The sequence below is a fragment of the Dendropsophus ebraccatus genome, chromosome 13 (assembly GCF_027789765.1).
Source record: "Dendropsophus ebraccatus isolate aDenEbr1 chromosome 13, aDenEbr1.pat, whole genome shotgun sequence".
NCBI classification, from domain to species: domain Eukaryota; kingdom Metazoa; phylum Chordata; class Amphibia; order Anura; family Hylidae; genus Dendropsophus; species Dendropsophus ebraccatus.
Window position 1 is genome coordinate 59,403,426 of NC_091466.1, and position 20,238 is coordinate 59,423,663.

The 20,238-nt window shown below is 41.5% G+C and overlaps 1 protein-coding gene across 1 annotated transcript in view; it reads right to left on the reverse strand.

Annotated features, from left to right (window-relative positions):
* FMN1 (formin 1) overlaps positions 1 to 20,238 on the reverse strand; it is a 137,252-nt gene that overhangs the window by 30,694 nt on the left and 86,320 nt on the right. The window contains 1 exon segment of the mRNA XM_069949350.1: positions 12,384 to 12,471. Within this exon segment, the coding sequence (XP_069805451.1) occupies positions 12,384 to 12,471 (88 nt within the window).

A 20,238-nucleotide genomic window follows, 5' to 3' on the forward strand; every position in this document is an offset into this window, starting at 1 on the left:
ACCGTTCAGCAAAGACTATTAAGGATATTTATCAAACATGGTGTAAAGTGAAACTGGCTCAGTTGCCCCTAGCAACCAATCAGATTCCACCTTTCATTCCTCACAGACTATTTGGAAAATGAAAGGTGGAATCTGATTGGTTGCTAGGGGCAACTGAGCCAGTTTCACTTTACACCATATTTGATAAATCTCCCCCTATATATCATTAGCAATGTCCAAGCAGCCTTGCAAGTGTAAAAGAATAAACCTTATACACATCTTTCTATGATCCCTGATGTTGTTCTTGCTTCTGCCCATTGTCCGCAGCCACCGCTGGAACTTCTGAGCCTGTCTCTGAAGCGACGGGCCATTCAGCTGACCACTAGCTGTGGCAATGACTTCTCAGCCAGTGATTGGCTTGTGATTTCAGAGACCACTTCTGAAGTTTCAGTGCATGTTACGGACACTCCGACTCCTTCATAAATAGTAAGACACCAGGGAAGTTATTTATGAAACTGGTGTAACGTATGCCTGTCTCAGCAGCTTTTTCTTAATGTCCCACATGATCCTGGGGCGAATTCTGAGGGAATAAGGAAAAGATATAAAGCAGCTTCTCCTGTGTGTGCAGTGGATGCAGCCAGTCCCCAGCATCCATGTCCTGAACAACTCAAAACTAGACTAGATGGAGCAGGTGGTCTTTTTTGCTGCGGACAATCTCGATGTTTCTAAGAAAATATTCACCAAATACAAAGAAAAACTGCTAACAATGCCAGATACCTGTGTATAGAGGTCAGGCATAGGCCCAGATTTATCAGCTCACTGTCAGCGTCTGCGCTCCTAAATTATCGCGGCACCACAGGAACTACCCGTTCGGCCAGTCATTGATTGCACCTTTGCCCTACCTCACTCACTGATTGGCTGAGTGGGGCTGTGATTTCACAGGATGGGGAACCCAACAGGTGACCATGAGCTGTGACGGTGTACTGCCGGAGCACAGGGATGGGTAAATAGGACTTCTTTATTATGATCCCACCACCTCCTGTCCCCTCTGGATTTTTCAGTGTTGCCCAGAACACCCCTTTAATTTCTGCCCCTGTCTCTGAAACACACACAGCCTGCTGCAGCCATAGCAAACTGAAGAAAAACACACTATCCTCTCCCAGAGAGAAAACACCACATTGAGGACAGAGGTTACAGCTACTGCTAATAATGGAATTGTAACCCCCTTTGGTACAGCGAGACTGTTATACTTGTAGGGAAGATTTATTATATCTTTTAAGATGAGAGACAACTGTATGACAATATTAAATAGAAATGAATAAAAAAAAAAAAAAATAAATTGTCAGAGGCATATGTTCGTACAGCAGTGCCCTATATACATACATATATGAAACTGTACAGAGTCGTAACATGGTTGGATCATGAGCCTTTGATATATATGTATATATAGTGTGAAGTTCAAAGGGCTAGACTTGAATATTTCATATTTACATTTCATACAAGATCACTCTCTGTTTGAAAGCAAATTATCTTTTTGGATAACGTGACTTGAAAAAAAAAAAACAAAAAAACTTTCTGTAGTTTTGCCAGTGATTTGCTGGAAACATTCAGTGGATAACATCAAGCACAATTGAGATAAATGAACGACTCAAAAAGAAAAAAAAAAGAAAATATATTGGTGTTGCCAAATGCACTTTAAGAGACCTATGGAGATTGCAACATTTGCAGAGTCCAGAAGTCAGTCCTGGAAGCAACTTTCTGATTTCTGGGGAAAAATAAAACTTCAAAGAAGGGTTTTATACCAACGGCATTTGTAGTCATTCTTCTTTGGCGGAATTAAAAACTCATACAAGAGTCATGTTCAATTAGTGTAACAAGTGGAGAATGGAAATAACGGCACATTCCCAACCAATAGAGTAAATAAAGAAATGCTATCTCTCTAAATGAGCACAGCAAAACGGCCAAATCACAGCTCATCCACATAATCAATATTTATCCCAGCATTTCAGAGGAATAAATACCACGGCTTTAAATGTCAGGGAGAAATGGCCTTCAGGAAGTATCAATCGTAAGTATTTACAAAGCCAATCTAAAGCCAATCATTGGGGTTAAAAGAGTATGGAAACTCAAAGCGCCCCCCGCTCTACAGGGAAATTGCTAAATATCAAATCAGTTTTCATCAACACATTCCATAGTATTATTGAGTAGTGTTGAGCGAGGACTTAAGAGTCCAATCGTGCAGCATTTGAATATCAGTGGCTAAAGTTGTTGGATGCAGCCCTAGGGAGTCCTGGAAAACAGAGATATAGTCAGACTACCGAGATATAACTTGCGGCCAATCATCAGTTATTGAAGGTGTATGGCCACCTATACCTGGGCACCACGAGGTGCTCAGTCAAGAGATGAGCAGTGTGCTCGACAGAGCATGCTCACGGAAAACTACCGGGGGATGTCTTCTTCCCCTGAACCAAGATCCTGTGTGCGGTTATTGTGCAAGTAAAGGATCTCCTGGGATAGTGTGTTCTCATACCGGACAAGACCACTATACGACCGTGCCCACGACACATTCAGAATGACAGTGGTTGTTCTCAAACATATTCCCTATCATATGAACTTGGTTGTCTACCCCCAGAAAGGCATGAAAACCAGCACCCTTCTAGGCACATGAGCTTGTGGCTCGAGGATGTCACAGGACCTGGCAGCAAACCCCTCAAATGTAACCTCGGAAAGGAGGATTACATAAAAACATGGCATTAACCCAGTCATACAAATATATGGCAGTAAGTTATTCAGGTATCAGACATACAAACAAAATATCACAAATATACAGGCAGTACAGCGCCAACACGCTCGAGGTATCGTTATCAGGGAACCCCAACAGTGGAACTCTAGTACTCTAATAAAAATTACACCACAGTGGTACTGCTCGGAACTCTTACTCGGTTCTCAAAGACTTTTCGGGCCCCCAGTCTTGAAGTACTCAGTATCTGAACATTTTTGTAAGCAAGGATGGTGGGTTGTACCTGGTGAGTTTAGCACTGGTGAGGCTTCACATACAGTACAGCACTATATAAAATTGCTGGAGAGCATATACAGTACAGTAGTAGTACAGTCAGTGCACCACCATCTCCCACCCTTAACAGTGCTAGGATGGAGGGGACCACTATACAGTAAAGGATGAGTGAGGCGTTGGTTACTACTGTACTATAATTGCTGGTTTTGTTGAATGTTTCTTGTGTATAATGTCCTGTACAGTATATAGTGCAGCTCTGTAATGTCCTGTACAGTATATAGTGCTGCTCTGTATTGTACTGTATATAGTATTGCTCTGTAATGTTCTGTACAGTATATAGTGCTGCTCTGTAATGTCCTGTACAGTATATAGTGCTGCTCTGTAATGTCCTGTACAGTGCTGCTCTGTAATGTACTGTACAGTGTTGCTCTGTAATGTCCTGTACAGTATAAAGTACTGCTTTGTAATGTTCTGTACAGTATATAGTGCTGTTCTGTAATGTCCTGTACAGTATATAGTGCTGTTCTGTACTGTAGTGCTTATACTGGGCACTCTACAATGTAATATATGGTACTGTAGGTAATTATTGATGAGTGCTGGAAACAATTAAACACATTTACATTATTCCCTATGGGAAGACACTGCTCGGTTCACAAACTGCCTTCCGGATCTAATTAAGTTCGAGAACCGAGGTACCACTGTATAAGGGTATCATACAACTTATTAGGGTATGTTCTCGTGTTCTACCTCATGACTGATGGGACCAGTAAAGTATCTAGTTATTAGAAGAAGTTGTAGCAATGGTTAACCGGTTAAAGGAAGCAGTCCCTATAGAGTTTCCTATGTGCAGGTATGGAATGTATTTCGGTCTGTGCCACTATAAGCTCAGATGAGAAGAGAATAGTCATCACCGACTGGAAATCCTCTTTCGAGCAAATGTATTTTTGGAAAACTAAAAACAATGTCAGAGAGGAGGCAGGAAAGAGTAATGACAACTCTTCAGTCTTGTTTAACAGTCTCCTGTGAACTTGACTTTTCAGACACTTCCCTCCCCTGACTATAAGATGCCTGGTGATTTATGAGGCGGGGAACATGGAAGGTCTTATGTGGGATCACGAGACTCCCTTGTTACATAAAGTCAGCAACACAAAGTCTCTGGCACCAGAGATACACAGACCACATCTCGGCTGGTCCCTCCGGCAGCTCTGCCTAGACAGATTATTACAGCAGCACTAATACCTAACCCATTAGTTGCTGTAAGAAGTGTGCACAGCACAGATGTATAGCATAAGGCTCGAAAAGGAACCTAAACAATATAGTATAATGACTGCAGACCCTATAACACAACAAAGCACTAGGAGACTAAACAATACAATGTAATCTGGAACTTCTTGAATGTGCATTCGTATATTTATCTGAACGATAACCACAAAAACTTCTGTCTATTACTTTTATTCTTGTAAACGTTAATATCTCTCTATTGTTGAAGGTTCTCAAAACGAAACCACATTACAGCCATTCCCAAGTCTGAACTGGCTACTAGCAGGGAACAATTGCATTCAGCAGTAAAGGAACTTTAGGATTGATGGCCTATATCTAAAACAGTGCAACAATGTGCCAATGCATACATTGCTTTGTTTTTTGTTTAGGGATGCTGATGCCGTGGCCCTTTTTTGAACCTCCGTCCCCTTCCTGAGCATCGGCCTGGCATGGAGCATTTGGGGGGGGGGGGGGGGGGGGGGGGGGGGGGAGGAAAAAAAAAAAAAAAAAAAATAGTGGTACATTCAACTTTAAGAGTGGCTTCACACAACAGGATCTGCAGCAGATTTGATGGCGCAGATTTGAAGCTGCAGATTTGCTTTGAATCTGCAGCTTCAAATCTGCGCCAGATCCTGTAAGTGTGAACACACCCTAAATTGGCATTCCTGGAAAATATGTATACAACTGTGTGTGTGTTTTTGGGGGTGCAGTCAGATATCTATCAGTAATCTGCTCTCAGACTGTATATTAAGGGAGTCATAAAGCATTAAAACACTGACGGCCTATCCTTGATTGATGATGGTGTCCAACTCATGTCAACCCCACCAAATAAGCTGTTTGAAGGGGCTAAAGGCGTAATATAGTGTAATAACTTGCACCCATCAAACATCCCCATAGTGAGGGCAGACCCTCAAAGATTTAAAAAAAAAAAAATTAAAAAGACGACATACCCTAAGGGTAGGCGATCAATATACCAAGGCTGGACGAGCCCTTTAAGAAGTATTACAATATGAAGTTCAAAGGTTTACATTTCAAGTGCAGATCAATCCACTACTGCTTTAAGAAGTCTAACTTCAATGCATATGTAAACCCTAAAATAACCATAAAAGCTGAATGATCCTAGTTTTACGTGAACACATACCGAACCCACATGTATATACTGTACGACGTGCATAGATATATGCTCCGTGATAGACTCTTAGCATGTCTTCGTGTAACAGAGAGCACTCAGAGTTCCATTCAGGCGTCAGGAATTTGCAATCATTGTGATATACAGTATGAAGGTTAATGTGCTTGATTCATCAATTTCAAGAAGATCCTGGACAAATGTCAAGACAGTCACGTCAGAAGCTTAAACTGCAGCCTTTACTCTTTGAATTAGCCACGCTCAGAATTCTTTTCAAAGGAACAACAAATCATGCGAATATAATTCTGCTTTGGAGATCAAAGCTCTGTCTTCCTCCCTGACCTGAAAGATGTCTTTCTAATGCAGGTCCAAAAAGTCTATAACCCAACCTCCAGGCCGGTTATGTAGCAAATCCATTACTAAAAAAATACAAAGGTCATGGATGTATTTGGTATGTGGATATTATAGGGGATCAAGATCAAGAGAGCCCCGGTAAGCCTGTGTGAGGTTCAGCTAAGTAGCGTTACTAAACGGGTTTGCAAAATCTATAGTATAATTTAAAAAAAAATTACATTTAGGGTACGTTCACACGTACCGACTCGCAGCGGAAATCTCGCTGCGAGTTTTGCAGCGAGATCCGCTATGAGTCAAGGTTCTGGCAGGTCCCTGTCAATACATACTCTGAAAGATTGCTGCGAGTATGTAATGCAGCATTCCCCTTGACCCCTTTGGCTGCCGCTCAGCTACCCCGCTGTCTGTTTATACATTACCTCTTTCCTTGCTTCACAGGGTCCCAGCTTCCTGCTCTTCCGCCCAGCCAATCAGTGTCTGTGGCTGGGCAACACACTGATTGGCTGGGCGAGAGAGCAGGACGCCAGGACCCCGAGCAGCAAGGAGAGAGGTAATGTATATACAGACAGCGCAAGAGCTGTGCGGCAGCAGAAGGGGTTAAGGGGGCAGCTGTATTAAATACTCGCAGCAGTCTTTCAGACCGCTGCGAGTATGTCTTGACAGGGACCTGCCAGGACCTTGACTTACGCTCGAATCGGTACGTGTGAACGTACCCATACAATACATTTCAACAATGCCCTGCTTAAAGGAAGCCGGTCACCCCAGGTAGCCCCCCTGAACCCACCCCACTCCTGGAAAGGGGCCTGTGTACATAGCCGTTCCTGTGCGTCCCACGTGAAGATCTGGCCATTGGAGAGGAGTTCGATGGCCATAGGAAATTACCGGAGCAGTGATTTCCTATTGCTATCGTACTCACCTCCGCTCATCTGCATATTGCAGATGAGCCGTGGCCAGATTTCTGCGGCTGGAGCGGAACAAGCAGAAGCGGGTATGTAGGCGGGGCCCTGTCCAGGGGTGGGGGGGGGGGGGGGTTACAGATTCCCTTTAGGCAGGGCATTGTTGAAATGTACTTTATATGTACATTCTTTTTTTTTTTTACTTTAAATTTTTATTCAAGAAATTTTCAAAATAAATTTTTTACAAACAAGGCCTTAAGGAGGCCTAAAATAGAGTAACAAAGAAAACTATAGATTGCACAAACTCATTTAGAAACACTACTTAGCTGATCCTCACACAGGCTTATATAGTCAGGGGGTATGTATTAGTCGTACACACCCCTTAATAGAAAATATTTATACCCTCTGACTCATAACTACTGTCTAGATTATAAAAGAATCCTCAAATCTTGCATTTTTAATTCTCACCACTAGGTCTAAATATAAGCTGAGACTTCCTGTTCAGTCTACGATAAGGAGGAAGCTGCTGTAAAGTGATCTGTACAACATTACAGCGACAGGCGACACCAGTATATAGATGGCAACAGAAGACAATAGCAAATCTCTACGGAATGACCTCCTCAAAGAACACAGAGTATGCTCAGTATTGTTTCATATTTATCTAAAAAGGGACAGGTCCTGTCTCTTGGTGTCTATGTCTATGAGTCTTGCTGTAAAGCATTTCACTAAATGCTGTTAAAAACTGGTCAACAAGATGGCAGCCCCCATAACACTGTACAAAAAAAAGAAAAAAGAAAAAAACTACAAATTAGAAAATAGAAACAGATTAGAAAAAACGAACATGCTTCAGTATCTGGATCGAATCAGTAAAAGAAAACGTAGGCAATACATTCCCTTCAAGTTCTCACTTATAGAACCATTGCCTGATCTTTTATAAAGTAAAAACCTGATTATCTCAGGAATCCGTAGTTGTAAAAATAAAGTATAATTAGGACCCTCTAAGCTATTTTCCCCAAATATTTTTATTGGATTTTTCTAATTTTATCAATAACAATACAGTTTCATATCAAAAGGAAGATATAAATAGGATACAATATAGTAGGTTTGAAAAAAAATTTGCTATAAAGAACAATAGAATCTAAAGAACAAAAAAGAATGATCTACAGGATAGAAAGAAATGTGGATAAAGAATCTCTATCTTTCCCCCTAAGCTATTTAATGGTAGTACCACCTCACTATTTTTTGAGTTGGCTATATGTCCTCTTTAAAACCCACTGAAATAAAAAAACAAAAACAAAAAAAAAACCCATATATTTGATTTGGGAAAATTCTCTACAGAAAAGCAATGTACAAAATTCACTACACATTCAAAGCTTCTATGTGTGGCCTATATTCAACAGATGACATCTCTTATTAATTTACTTTCAAAAACGTTGTGATGGTACAAAAATTTCCATGAGGATCTAGGAATTTGACAAAGATCCAGGGAAATTTATATTTTGGGATGACTTGTTTAATAATATTTAGAAATTGAGTACTTGAGGTTATAGTAAGAGCACGGTTGGCGTTCAAGCAATGTGATGGGATCAAGACACCTTAGAGCTTTATAAACTGTGATAAATATTGTGCTTCCAACTCAGACAATACATTTTCTAAAGTTCATTGTGTGCTGGGCTTTCGGGAACAGTCATGACTGGGAAGCCCCCGACCTTCCTCTCCCTGCTGTTTGATGCTGGATGCAGACTGAGAAATCTTGGGACAGATTTTGCTCACTACATGATACATGTAAAATGTATACACATACCAAAATTTTATTTATCTATTAAAAAGGAACAGCCAACTCTCCTGATGCGTTCTTGTAAATAGCTGGGTGTTTATCATTAACCTTTAGAGACCTTTAGACAAGCAGCTACCCTTTCCAGCAGCGCTATCATTAGACATGTGTTTCTTAGGTCTACAGGAGGATAATGCAGGTCGGGTTAAAGTCGAGAAACCCAAATATGTTAATTTATTTTTTTTTTCATTGTACAGTGTGTACAACACCATTACATAGCTGGTTGTGCAGGTACCTCTGACACAGGTTAAAAGGGAAACTATAATATATATGTCCCTTCAGTACATAGGGCACTGAGGATGAAGATAATTGTCTTACTTTCATCCACGACACTGTTTCAGGGAACTTTGTAGCTTATTAAATGTGTGAGTGAGGCAGTTTGGTGCACAGGGGCAGGGCTACCGATCCACCGATCCACCCTGGCCATCCCATTTACATATTTAATAAACTACTAAGTTCCTGAAAACGCAGAGGCTCAAGAAAAAGAAATTATCTTAATCCTCAGCGTCCTGTGTGCTATGGACAGATCAGCAGATTAGATATTTCTCTTTAACCACTAACATCTTCATGTGCGTTTCTTTAGAACAGAGATGGTGAACCTTTGGCTCTCCAGCTATTGCAAAACTACAATTATCATCATGCCTTGACAGCCAAAGTGAAGCGTTGGCTGTCCAGGTGTGGTGCTGCTGCGACTTTTTAGGTGTTTAAGTGTGACACCACTTCTATAGTGGATGGTAGGCGGAATACAGCTCAGCTGGTTGGGAGGTTGTCGCTAAATGTTTTTAATGTGTGGCGGGCTATATTGCTCCATAATGGTGGTAACCTGCCAGGTTGTGAGAGGTTCCTTGGGCACTTGTCACGGTGGTCCGGAATGGAGATATGACCCACCCGGACTGTCGTTAACGCCACCCACAGAAAGGGAAAATGACCCATGGACGGTATAGCTTGTGTGTAGGTGCTGGTGCAATGACCACTGAGTCTCAGTAGAATTAATAAACTTTCTTTTACTGGCAAGTCTCTGCTAACACAGGTGAATAGTACTTGGCTGATACAGACTTGTTTTCACTAGATCTGCACTGAGAGCTGCCGAGGTTAGAGTTAGATAGCAGTGCTGACTTGGTTAAGTGCTGAGAAGAGTAGAGAGAGTTCAGAGAAGTGGAGAGGAATTTGTCCTGAGTCTCCCAACCCAATGTAGTACTATGCTCTGCCGGAACTTTAAAAGACGACGACGACTTGAGAAGTGAATACTTGAAAGAAGAATACTTGCGCCTGTGTTTCGACCTTTGTCGCTATTCCACCTTCTGCCCTGTAGTGCAGACTTACCCGTCCTGCCAGGGTGACACAAGCTCCAGTCCTAGTTACCTGAGTTGAGCAAAGTGTCCAAAATTATCTGGTGTCACCTACGATGTGAGAGTATGTAGGCGCTTGGCTGCTTTGCTCTATCTGGATCAGTTTCTCTACTTCGGCATATTGTCCTGCACTGTGTTGATATGTTCACGGTGTGGGTTGGGGTGCTCTCTGACTTGTCCTCTCTAACTGTTTAGCATTGCATCTTTAGCGGAAGTGTTGCTTTTAGAAAGAAAGGTTTTTGTTTTCCATACATTTCTCTACACTACAGCTGGTCTGTCCTGGACAGGGAACCTGGCAGAGCCAGGCTCCTGGCTAAACTCAGCAGGGATGCCTGATCTGTGTGTCTTGCTCAGGTGAGAAACAGAAAGGAACTTGTCAGCTTAAGCTGCATCTGCACTCTTGTCCCTAACAGGGGGCCTGGCCTAAGCCTCCTACAGGGGTCTAAGTGAATTTCCCTGGGAGAGAAAAGAATGTATAGAAGAAGAGAGAATAGAGATAGGTTGAGAAAAAGAAGCATCTCCATTTGTCAGCACAGACCATGTGGTACAGAAAAAACTAACCCATTAGTAATTACAGCTGTGCAATAATCAGACATATATAACACTGACATCTAGTGGTGAACAAAAATACTTTTTGGACAGGTGTGAGACATAAGAAGAAAACAAGAAGAACCACAGTGGTGGGACACCACACAGGCATGATGGGAATTGTAGTTTTGCAACAGCTGGAGGGCTAAAGGTTCCCCATCCCTGCTTTAGAATTTAAATTGTGTGGGCAATAAAATTATGGGTGGTCGCCTGCATATCTTCCCATGTAGTAAATAGGTATTTGTAAGTAACAATCGTTAATTTGACACACAAAATGCAGCAATAAGAACAAGGGGACACAAACTTAGGTTAGTTAGGGGGAAAGAGCAGAAACAACACAACAATATATTACTTTACTGAAAGAGTAGTACATGCTTGGAGAAAACTTCCATCATCAGGTGTGGCTGGTGGTAAATTTAGAATAACTGAATTTAAGCCTGCCAGCCTGGGATATAGAGATAGACATTATATATATATCCTAAGATAAGAAAGGAAATACTAAAATGGCAGACTAGATGGACCTTGTGGTCTTTTTCTGCCAACAGTTTTCTATGTTTCACAGCATGCTTCCCACAATACTCAGCGCCAGTCAGAGCCATCATGTGGAAACTCACCAATGTGTTAAACTGATTAAAAAGTAGCTAAAGCCTTAATAATGATCAGCAAGAGGGCAAGGGGCAGGGGGGCTGGGAGTGCTAATTCCTGGAGGGAGTGGAGGGGAAAACTGTGTAAAACACAGCAAAGCCCCTGTAATACTTCCATCTAAGTGGCCCTTGAACTAACAAGCGTTATACTTCAAAGACTGAGGTCATTCCTGCTGTAATAGGATACAGATGGATCTGTATCCACTAGGTGAGCTGCTCAGCACACACCTTTCCTATGTCACATGAGGCTGAAAAGCTAAAAAATTAAAACTATAGTAATGGTACCTTCAAATATCATCTAAAAGACCATACAAACATAATTAATAGGTAGGTTTATTGACTCATCATACACATCAGAAGGGGTGGTCCTAAAAAACACCCCTGCCAGGATATAAGTCAGAACAATATATTAGTATCCTGTGGTGTGTATACGGTCACATTTAATTTCTTCACATCAGAGGAACTCAAGCCAAGATCTAATTAAATGGTATGGTTACCTCCTAGTGCGTAGCAATGCTCAATGAACGCGGCTTAGTGGAACAGTGGTCTACGTTACAAAGGGTCCAAGGAAGCCTAAAACACACCACCTTCCAAATCAATGGCTAGGGCTGTGGTCACACTGCGTTTTTGTTTCCAATTCACATATGTTAAAAGAATTGTGCTCTCCGCTGCCACCTTTGTTCAAAACAGGACAGGTTTTCTGTAGGGATTTGCTATGGCTCTGGACAGTTCCTGTCTCGGACAGAGGTGGCAGCAAAGAGCACTGTGTCAGAATGGAAAGAATACACCACTTCCTGCAGGACATCCAGTAGCTGAGAAGTCCTGGAAGACTGAAGATTATTTAAATAGAAGTAAATTACAGATCTGTATAACTTTTTTTGCTGGAGTACCCCTTTAACACTAAGCTGAGACTTTATGTTCTTTACAGATCACTTCCAGGAAGCACTTTGCTTATCAACAGACAGACAGGAGTACAGTAGCCTGTGAGCTCATGTGTACAGCAGGTAGGTACGACAAGCTATATATTGTTCATACACATCGGGTCACATATTTACCTATATTACCTCCAATACAAGGGTATTTGGATGGTTTGGAGGTATTTTAGCATACAAAGAGTGACTTTTGGGGAGATTTATCAAACATGGTGTAAAGTGAAACTGGCTCAGTTGCCCCTAGCAACCAGATTCCACCTTTCATTTTCCATAGAGTCTGTGAGGAATGAAAGGTGGAATCTGATTGGTTGCTAGGGACAACTGAGCTACTTTGACTTTACACCATGTTTGATAAATCTCCCCATATGTCTTCACCCCAACTTCTAGACATGCTGGAAAAATGCCACCTACCTTGCTGAATGTCCTTCATGTCAAGGTGTAAGCTGGATATTAAAATTCCTACAGCCTGCGATCTCTTTCCATCCAGCAATTTTATTATCTGAAAAAGACAAATTGTTCAGTGTAATGAGTAACCTTGCAGACGTCATTGTTTTTTACAATAGAACTCTACAAACCCAAGAAATCAACCTGCTAAACTCAACCAAGTTGATCCACACATTTCTTTCGGAATCGGCACCGATCCTACAATCAGGTGCTGTTGGTATTCCACCGTTACGGACTGAAGAGCCTCTAATCCCAGCAACCACAAGTATTAGAAAGAACATGTGTGTGTAACACGCCGTCTCCAGACAATGGATCCCACTCATATTTTCCAAAACATAATACAGCAAAATGACATCTTTATAACTACTATTATTGTTCACAAGACCACAATGCTGATCGCAGATGTATGAGCGAAGGATATGTCCTGCTGTCTTCTTTGGCGGTGACTCCTTCCATATTTAATCGGTTAACCTGAGCCTCCTCTTTTGTAGAGGTTCATGCTTTTCATGGTGTCTAAGAGCTACTTATAAGACAAATCTCTGGGCAAAACCTAGTTCAGACATTCTAGGCCCTCTCAAATTCAATTGGTCATACTAAATAATCTACCTTACGAGTTCTGTAGTTCAAAATAGTTTAAGAGGTTGACCACTTAATAGTAAAATTGTTAAGTGTACAGTATTAACTGTACTCATAGCAGATTCCTGTGTACCTCATAGAGCTAAAATCAGGCTCTCCTCCTCCAGGCTGGGCTGCCATGTCCTGTGGCGAGTCTGTTCATAAGATGGCTGACATGGAGGAGCATGTGACCATGCCCCGCCCCCAGCATCCACCACTGAGCCTTTATATGCCTTTAGTGGACACCGAGATGGGGATTGGTCACATGCTCCTCCATGTCGACCATCTAATGGACAGACTCACCACAGGGCAGAACAGCACAGCCTGGAGGAGGGGAGTCTGATTTTAGCTCTATAAGGTACACAGGAGGCTGTTGTCAGTATATACAGTGAGTACACCTACTAATACTATAAATTGAACTATTTTACTAAAAAGTGGACAACCCCTTTAAAAAAAATGCTAGTATGGTATTATAGGTCTCAACATACTGCATTCACCCAGGAGCAAATGTCGCTGACCCACAAGTGATCATTCCTGTGACCTAGATGCTCGAGTCCAATCATTGGAGGCTTAAGTTGTTGGATGCAACCCTGCAGAATGTATGCACGCATGGGGTATGAATTTTAAGTACCATATTTTCGGGCGTATAAGACTACTTTTTAACCTCGAAAAATCTTCTTAGAAGTCGGGGGTCATCTTATATGCCGGGTATGGTCGCCCCATACGGTGTGGGTGCTCAAAAATGGTCGTGGGCCAGGAGATGCGTGGACGCCAGGAACAGGCCCCATCGGAGACACTCGGCTCCTGGGAGAGTTTCGGGAGAAAGACGGAGGCTACGGAAGTATCCAAAGCCTCTGTCATTCTCCCGAAGCTCTCCCGCAGGGCTGCGGACAGGCAGGGGTTAACATTTTCCGGCGTATAAGGCGAACCCCTGACAATCTAATTAAAAGTCAGGGGTCATTTTATATGCCCAGTCACCTTATACGGCGGAAAATACGATAAAGTTAAAGATTTTAGTGTGGATGGGTCTGGTAGTGCAGCTCAGTCTGAGGACTTTAGCCTCTGAGTCTGAGGTCTGAGCCTACTTTAAGTAGAGTCCATCAATATTCAAATTAAGGAAAATCCCTTTAAATACTCATGACATCAACTGTGAAACTTAAACATTTCAAAGTATAAAAACAGGAAACCACTGAATAATTCCCCGTTAAAATGTCCTTTCTTTTGTTCATTCCTCGGGTTTGGTATTAGAAATTTTTCTCTAGTACAATAAATATGGGAAATAAATACGTTGCAGCATCATTGAATAATACGCGGCACTTGCAAGACATCTTGAGATCCGATTACTTGTCAATTCCAAGACTCGGCTCAGACGCATCTGTGGATGATTTATCACTCGGAAAATGTGATTGGAGGAAATTTGGGAAGTGTATTCTCCACTTTTATGTGAGGACACAATGTTTGTGGTCATTGAAATGTTGGGGAAGAATGCAGCTGTCTATAAGTGGCTTTGCTGGGTGAGTGTATTAGAAGTGACAGACACAATGAAGCAATTGATTACAGGGCTGGAGTCAAGCAGACGCATTTTTCCCCCTTGGCTATTTTTTTCTGTCCAGGAACTCTTAACACGTTGATGAACATAAATTATTTGAGTAATAAAAGTACGGCGGTCTCCACTTAAACCATATCTATGTGTAACATTATATACTGATCACTCATAACATTAAAACCAGCTGCCTAATATCGTGAATGTCCCCTTATGTCTACAAAAGCGCTCTGACTTATTAAAGTATGGAGTCCACCAGATATCTGTGTTGTGTGGTATATGGCACCAAGATGTTTCCAGCAGATCCTAAAAGTGAATCTGTCATCTGCAATTTTCTTTCCAAACTGCTAATACTGTCAGACATTAGGTTAAGGGACACATGGTACCTTTCATATACCTGTCTGTGCTTCCATAAGGCCAGATTGCCGAACGTCAGGAGACTTTTTGACACTTTTAGACACCTTCTTGCCAGAAAAATAACATTTTTCAGCAAGTTATGTGAGACCTGGCCTGGTTATTGCGAGGCATCATGATTGATAAACACCCTAGGTAGTAACTATGCCCTGGCTTCAGGGGCATTTTTCTGGTTCCTTCAAGATGAAGACCAGTTTCCAATGACATCTAAGCAGTCAATGAACTCATTGAGTGGCCCATGATCTCAAACCACTTGTACCACTGTAAGTCATCTGGTGTGATCCTTCCATTACCTCCGGGATATTAAACCTCACTTAGGTTGGGTTCATACTGAGGAATTCTCACAGATAATTTCCGCAGAATTCCGCTTTCTGTCCGCGCGCCTTTACACCGACTTCATAGACACTATTCTATGGGCCAACGTATTCCGCTATTCGCCAAAATAAGTTACATGTCACTTCTTTCGGCGGATAGCGGAATACGCTGGGCCATAGAATGGTGTCTATGGAGCTGGCGGAAAGGCGTGCGGACAGACAGCGGAATTCCGCGGATATTATCCGTGAGAATTTCCCAGTATGAACCCACCCTAACATTGCATGAGTTAACTCTTTGCAACCTGCACCATCTGCCATTGCATTGTTCCCATTGGAAGTACATCTCTTTAAAGAAAAGAAAAAAAAAAACCCTGTGCCTCCATGTATGTGGAAGATTGGCTGCTGAGCTAAATAGAAGTTACCATCAAAGGTTTCACAATACCATTAGCTAAGCAATTTATTTGGATGTGCCCGAGGGCAAGCTTAAAGGACTACCACCACCCAAAACATTGGTGCAGCCCCTACCATTACCACTGCGCTGTGTACATCGGGAAGGTGCCTCCTGTGTGGTCCACTTTAGCTACCGTGACATTAGTGATGTGGGTCCCCAAGTGTCTTCAAGTTCTAGCTGGTCCTACACCTAACACTTGCTCATTCCCGGTGTCACACTAAATTCCCATTCGCCCACTTTTATCGATTCAGTCAGGAAAAATTTTAGGACTGTACATATTGGAACCTTTGTTGACTTGAGCAACATAATATTGTAATACCGGGGATGTTCCAGTTACAGTAATAGTAATTATGTAGGGACGCAAAAAAGGCAAAGCAAAGAAAGACAATATAAAATAAGCCACAGCTGCCTAGTGTGGGCTTCCTTAACTCTATTATTGCCAAAAAGGGGTGGAAAAAATTTAAACTTTACAGGCTTTGCCAGCAACGAACGGGTAAACATATTCAACAAATACAGAAATATTCAGGGCAAAAGAACGGAAGAAAAAAATCTCAGTGATAAACACCCCACACCCAAAATCCTTTTATTCTAAATATTTGAGAAGACCACGTAATGCTCAGCCAAGAAGTTCAGGTCTCTAAATACAAGTACACATGGTCACAATTACTTGTGAGACCGGGCCCTCTGGGAGAGAAACCAAGTCATTAACACTCAGTTGACTGACCTGAGACACTCTAAAAAGCCTCTCTGGTACCAAGTACTACCTACAGGGCACAGCTAAGACCCTCTTATGTCCCACATGTCTATATTCTATGCATATATAGCAAAAAAATTGCAGCTATATGCCCAGGTTATGTAATTAAATTTGTTTGAGATGGACTTGGATGCTTCTCTTCAGAGTATATTGCATATTGGATAACAAGGCCAAAGCAAAACCAGAGAAGTCACACCACTGATGTTATCCTCAATATTAACCTGCCCCTGTCACAATAATAAGGGGCAAGAAAACGGACACCAAAGTCAAGGGTTCTTGCACTAAAGAGCTTTTCTGCTTATGAAATGAAGGTAAGAATTTATGTTTAAGGCATTAACATTCAGTTTGAGGGTACAAACCCACACACCGTATACACAGCAGATACGCAACAAATACGCAGCAAATACGCAGCAGATTTGTTGGTACAGATTTGATGCTGTGTTCAGTTATTTAGATCTAATCTACTGCGTGTTTGCCTCGTATCTGCTGCGTATCGCAGTAGTAAATACGCTGCGTATACGGTGTGTGGGTTTATACCCTGAAGGAGAGATAAGCTGCACCTAAGGAGGCCACATGATATGGCTCACCCCCTGAAGATGTCCATACACCTGTAACAATTGTTAAAAACTTTCGACTGACAGTTCTCTCTCCCAGGATGACCGTGCAAATTAACGTTATGGCCAAACATTTTTGTGTTAAGTGGAAGGGTAAGCTGCAGCCAAACAGCTTTGGTGCTGGCTTATCTCTCCAAGAACAAATGGGTCAGACAGTAATTTTCCATCACGTCCGATCACCATCTCTACCATCAACATCTGTCACTAAGGTCTCGGAAAGCCCCATAAACTTTATACTTAGGTTGCTCACAGTTGGTTCAGCCATAAGTGTATAAGGACCACTAACAATCCATTGCTCATAGGTACCTGCCGCAAAAACTTCTAGAAGTCCTCCAGACGCATGTGGATTTTCAGATTTTTTTTTTCTGAGTGATAAAAATCTGCTGTTTTTGAACATGGATAGGATATGTAAATGGTTCCCACATCTGGCAATGTATTGGGGGAAATTTCTAAGGGTACAGTTAAATGCTGGATTAAAAAAAAAAAAAAAAAAAAAATAGTTTACGCAAACTAACACAGACTTGGCATTGAAAAGATACACGTGGGATGTAATTGCATGATTGAATTCTATTGTTATTCCTCTCATCAAGGACTCATCTGGTTAAACAAAAACTCCAGAGAAAATTGCCATCAGACTCTTCTGTACAACGTGGAGTGATGAAACCGGCACATTAAAGATAATGTAGAGGGGTGGGTGGTGGAAGAATGAGCCATCTAATCTTTGGTGTCCGGTTTTGTCTAAGTTTTAACAAGCTTACATCATTTTCTGCAGGGCTGTACTCGAGTTTCTCAAGGAGATTTACCAATAAACAATGGCAACAGAAAATTACCGACCTGAGTGGAACAACAGAGAGCATTTCAGCAGATCTTTCATTCAGATGAAGATGATCTTGAAATCATCTTCGTTATATACAACTACAAGTCCCTACAAGTATATAAGAAATCAAGTTCCTGTAGGTTACTTATTGATTAACTATTTCATATGGAAAAAAAAAGTTCTGAAATGCCATTCTTTCGAAGGAGGCAAAACAGATTTTAAAATAAACTCAGCCATTGGGCCAACTCAATGGGGGAGATTTATAAAAGGTTGTAAATATACACCTGGTGTAAACTGGCCACTGCAACCAATCACAGCTCTTCTTATATTTTACCAGAGCTCAAAGCTGAGCTGTGATTGGTTGCTGTGGGCATTTTACCCCAGGTGTATATTTACACTCTTTCATAAATCTCTCCCAATGTGTGGTAACATAGAAACATAGAAGATTGTCGGCAGACAAATACCACTGGGTCCATCTAGTCTGCCCTTTTAGTATTTTCTTTTTTATTATCTTAGTATAGATGTATGTAACCACCATCATTTCTAGCAATTAGTCAGTGGATTATAGAGCCCCCCCCCCATTTTAATGGGTCTGTTAGAATGATAGCTCAGCTTAAATCAAGTTAACTTAAAGCGGACAAGTCCCCATCTTTTTGCTAAATAAAAGGCAGTGTCCAATAGGAATTCTTACCTGGAATCAGACAATATAACTCATTTCAATCTGTCACTCCTGTGCTGAGATATAAGCTTTAGCCCAAGGGGTGTTACCCCCATCTTAACTCACTTTAAACTTTGCTGGGCTTTTGCAGCCCAAAGGAATGGCCTATGTGTTTTTTCTTAATTTGCATAAAACTTCTAAAACTCATACCTCAGCACTGGAGCAACGGATTGAATTAAGAGTTATATCTCACTAGTCACGGTAAGAAGCTCTATTGTACACGGCTTTTAACCACTGACAGGTCCACTTAATACAACATGTCTTGGTTGCAAATAATCATCAAGATCCCATAATAACACTTCAGAATGAGGTGCCACCCCCTATAAATTCTTAAATTCTTAAGATTTCAGTAAAATTTCTTAATATTTCGGTACAAGACTGAAAAATGCGTTTCTCTTAAATAGAGTGCCAATTTATCTGCTTAATTTTACTAAAAAAAAATCTGGTTGACTGCTCTATACGTTGACTAGATACAGATTTATATAACTGGTATTTTAGGTGTATGCAAATTTTATCAATGTGTATGGGAAGTAGTTCCGTACTGTGGCCCTTCTCACCACAGGCCAAAAAGCAATGGTGTGCGCTCTAGGTATGCTGTTGGATCAAATGTGCCATAGTGAAGTGTAACAGTTAATAAGATTTATAAAAGTAAAAAATAAATCAAGTTGAACAAGCAGAAACCCTACTGTGTTAATCCAGAGAAAGACAAAAATCCTTATGAGGCAGATGCCAATTGCCATATCACAGGAAGAAAATTCCTACCCAACTACAATGGAAACCAGAATCATCCCTGGATCAGTGTCCTATCACATGAATCTAGTGCCCATAATATATTTTTCGACAAAAGCATCCATCTTAACATTTAGCACATAACTGTACTTATTATAGTGCTTGAAAAGCACTATATTGTAATCCGTATTCTTCTTCCGTTTCTTCTTCTTCTTCTTCCAGCCATTTTTCTGCGCGTAATACAGCCCGAACCGCTTTGTGCACACACTCCATTCAAACTGCGTTTCGAAGCCCTCGGCGGTGTGTGGTGTGCTATTTTTCGTTTCGATCGTATTTGTCGTTTAAGAAATTTACATTTAAAGACCCCGAATTTCCCATAGAAAATAATGGCCCATTGCAAATAATGGCCCATTGCAAATAATGGCCACACTCTAACCGCTAACAGCCAATCACAGCACATATGCAAATAGCTGAAATATAGCAGCCAATAGGAACTCTAAGGTCTCGTCATGCAATGTATCACACCATCCACAGTCACATGTCCACTATTGGCCAATAGAAGATGTAATATATGGAAGGTCCTTAAAGATTTTGTCTCACTGACATGAGTAAGATTGTCATGGTAACCGAGCAATGATCTTTACCATTATAAGTACTAAGATCGCTCTTAAAGGGACCCAGGTCGCCCTTAAAGGAACGCAAGTCGCTCTTAAAAGGGACCTAAGTCTCTATTAAAGGGACGGGAGCCATGTCGCTCTTAAAGGGACCCAAGTCGCTCTTAAAGTGGCGGGACCCAAGTCGCTCTTAAAGGGACGGGACCCAAGTCGCTCTTAAAAAGTCCTATGTAGCTCTT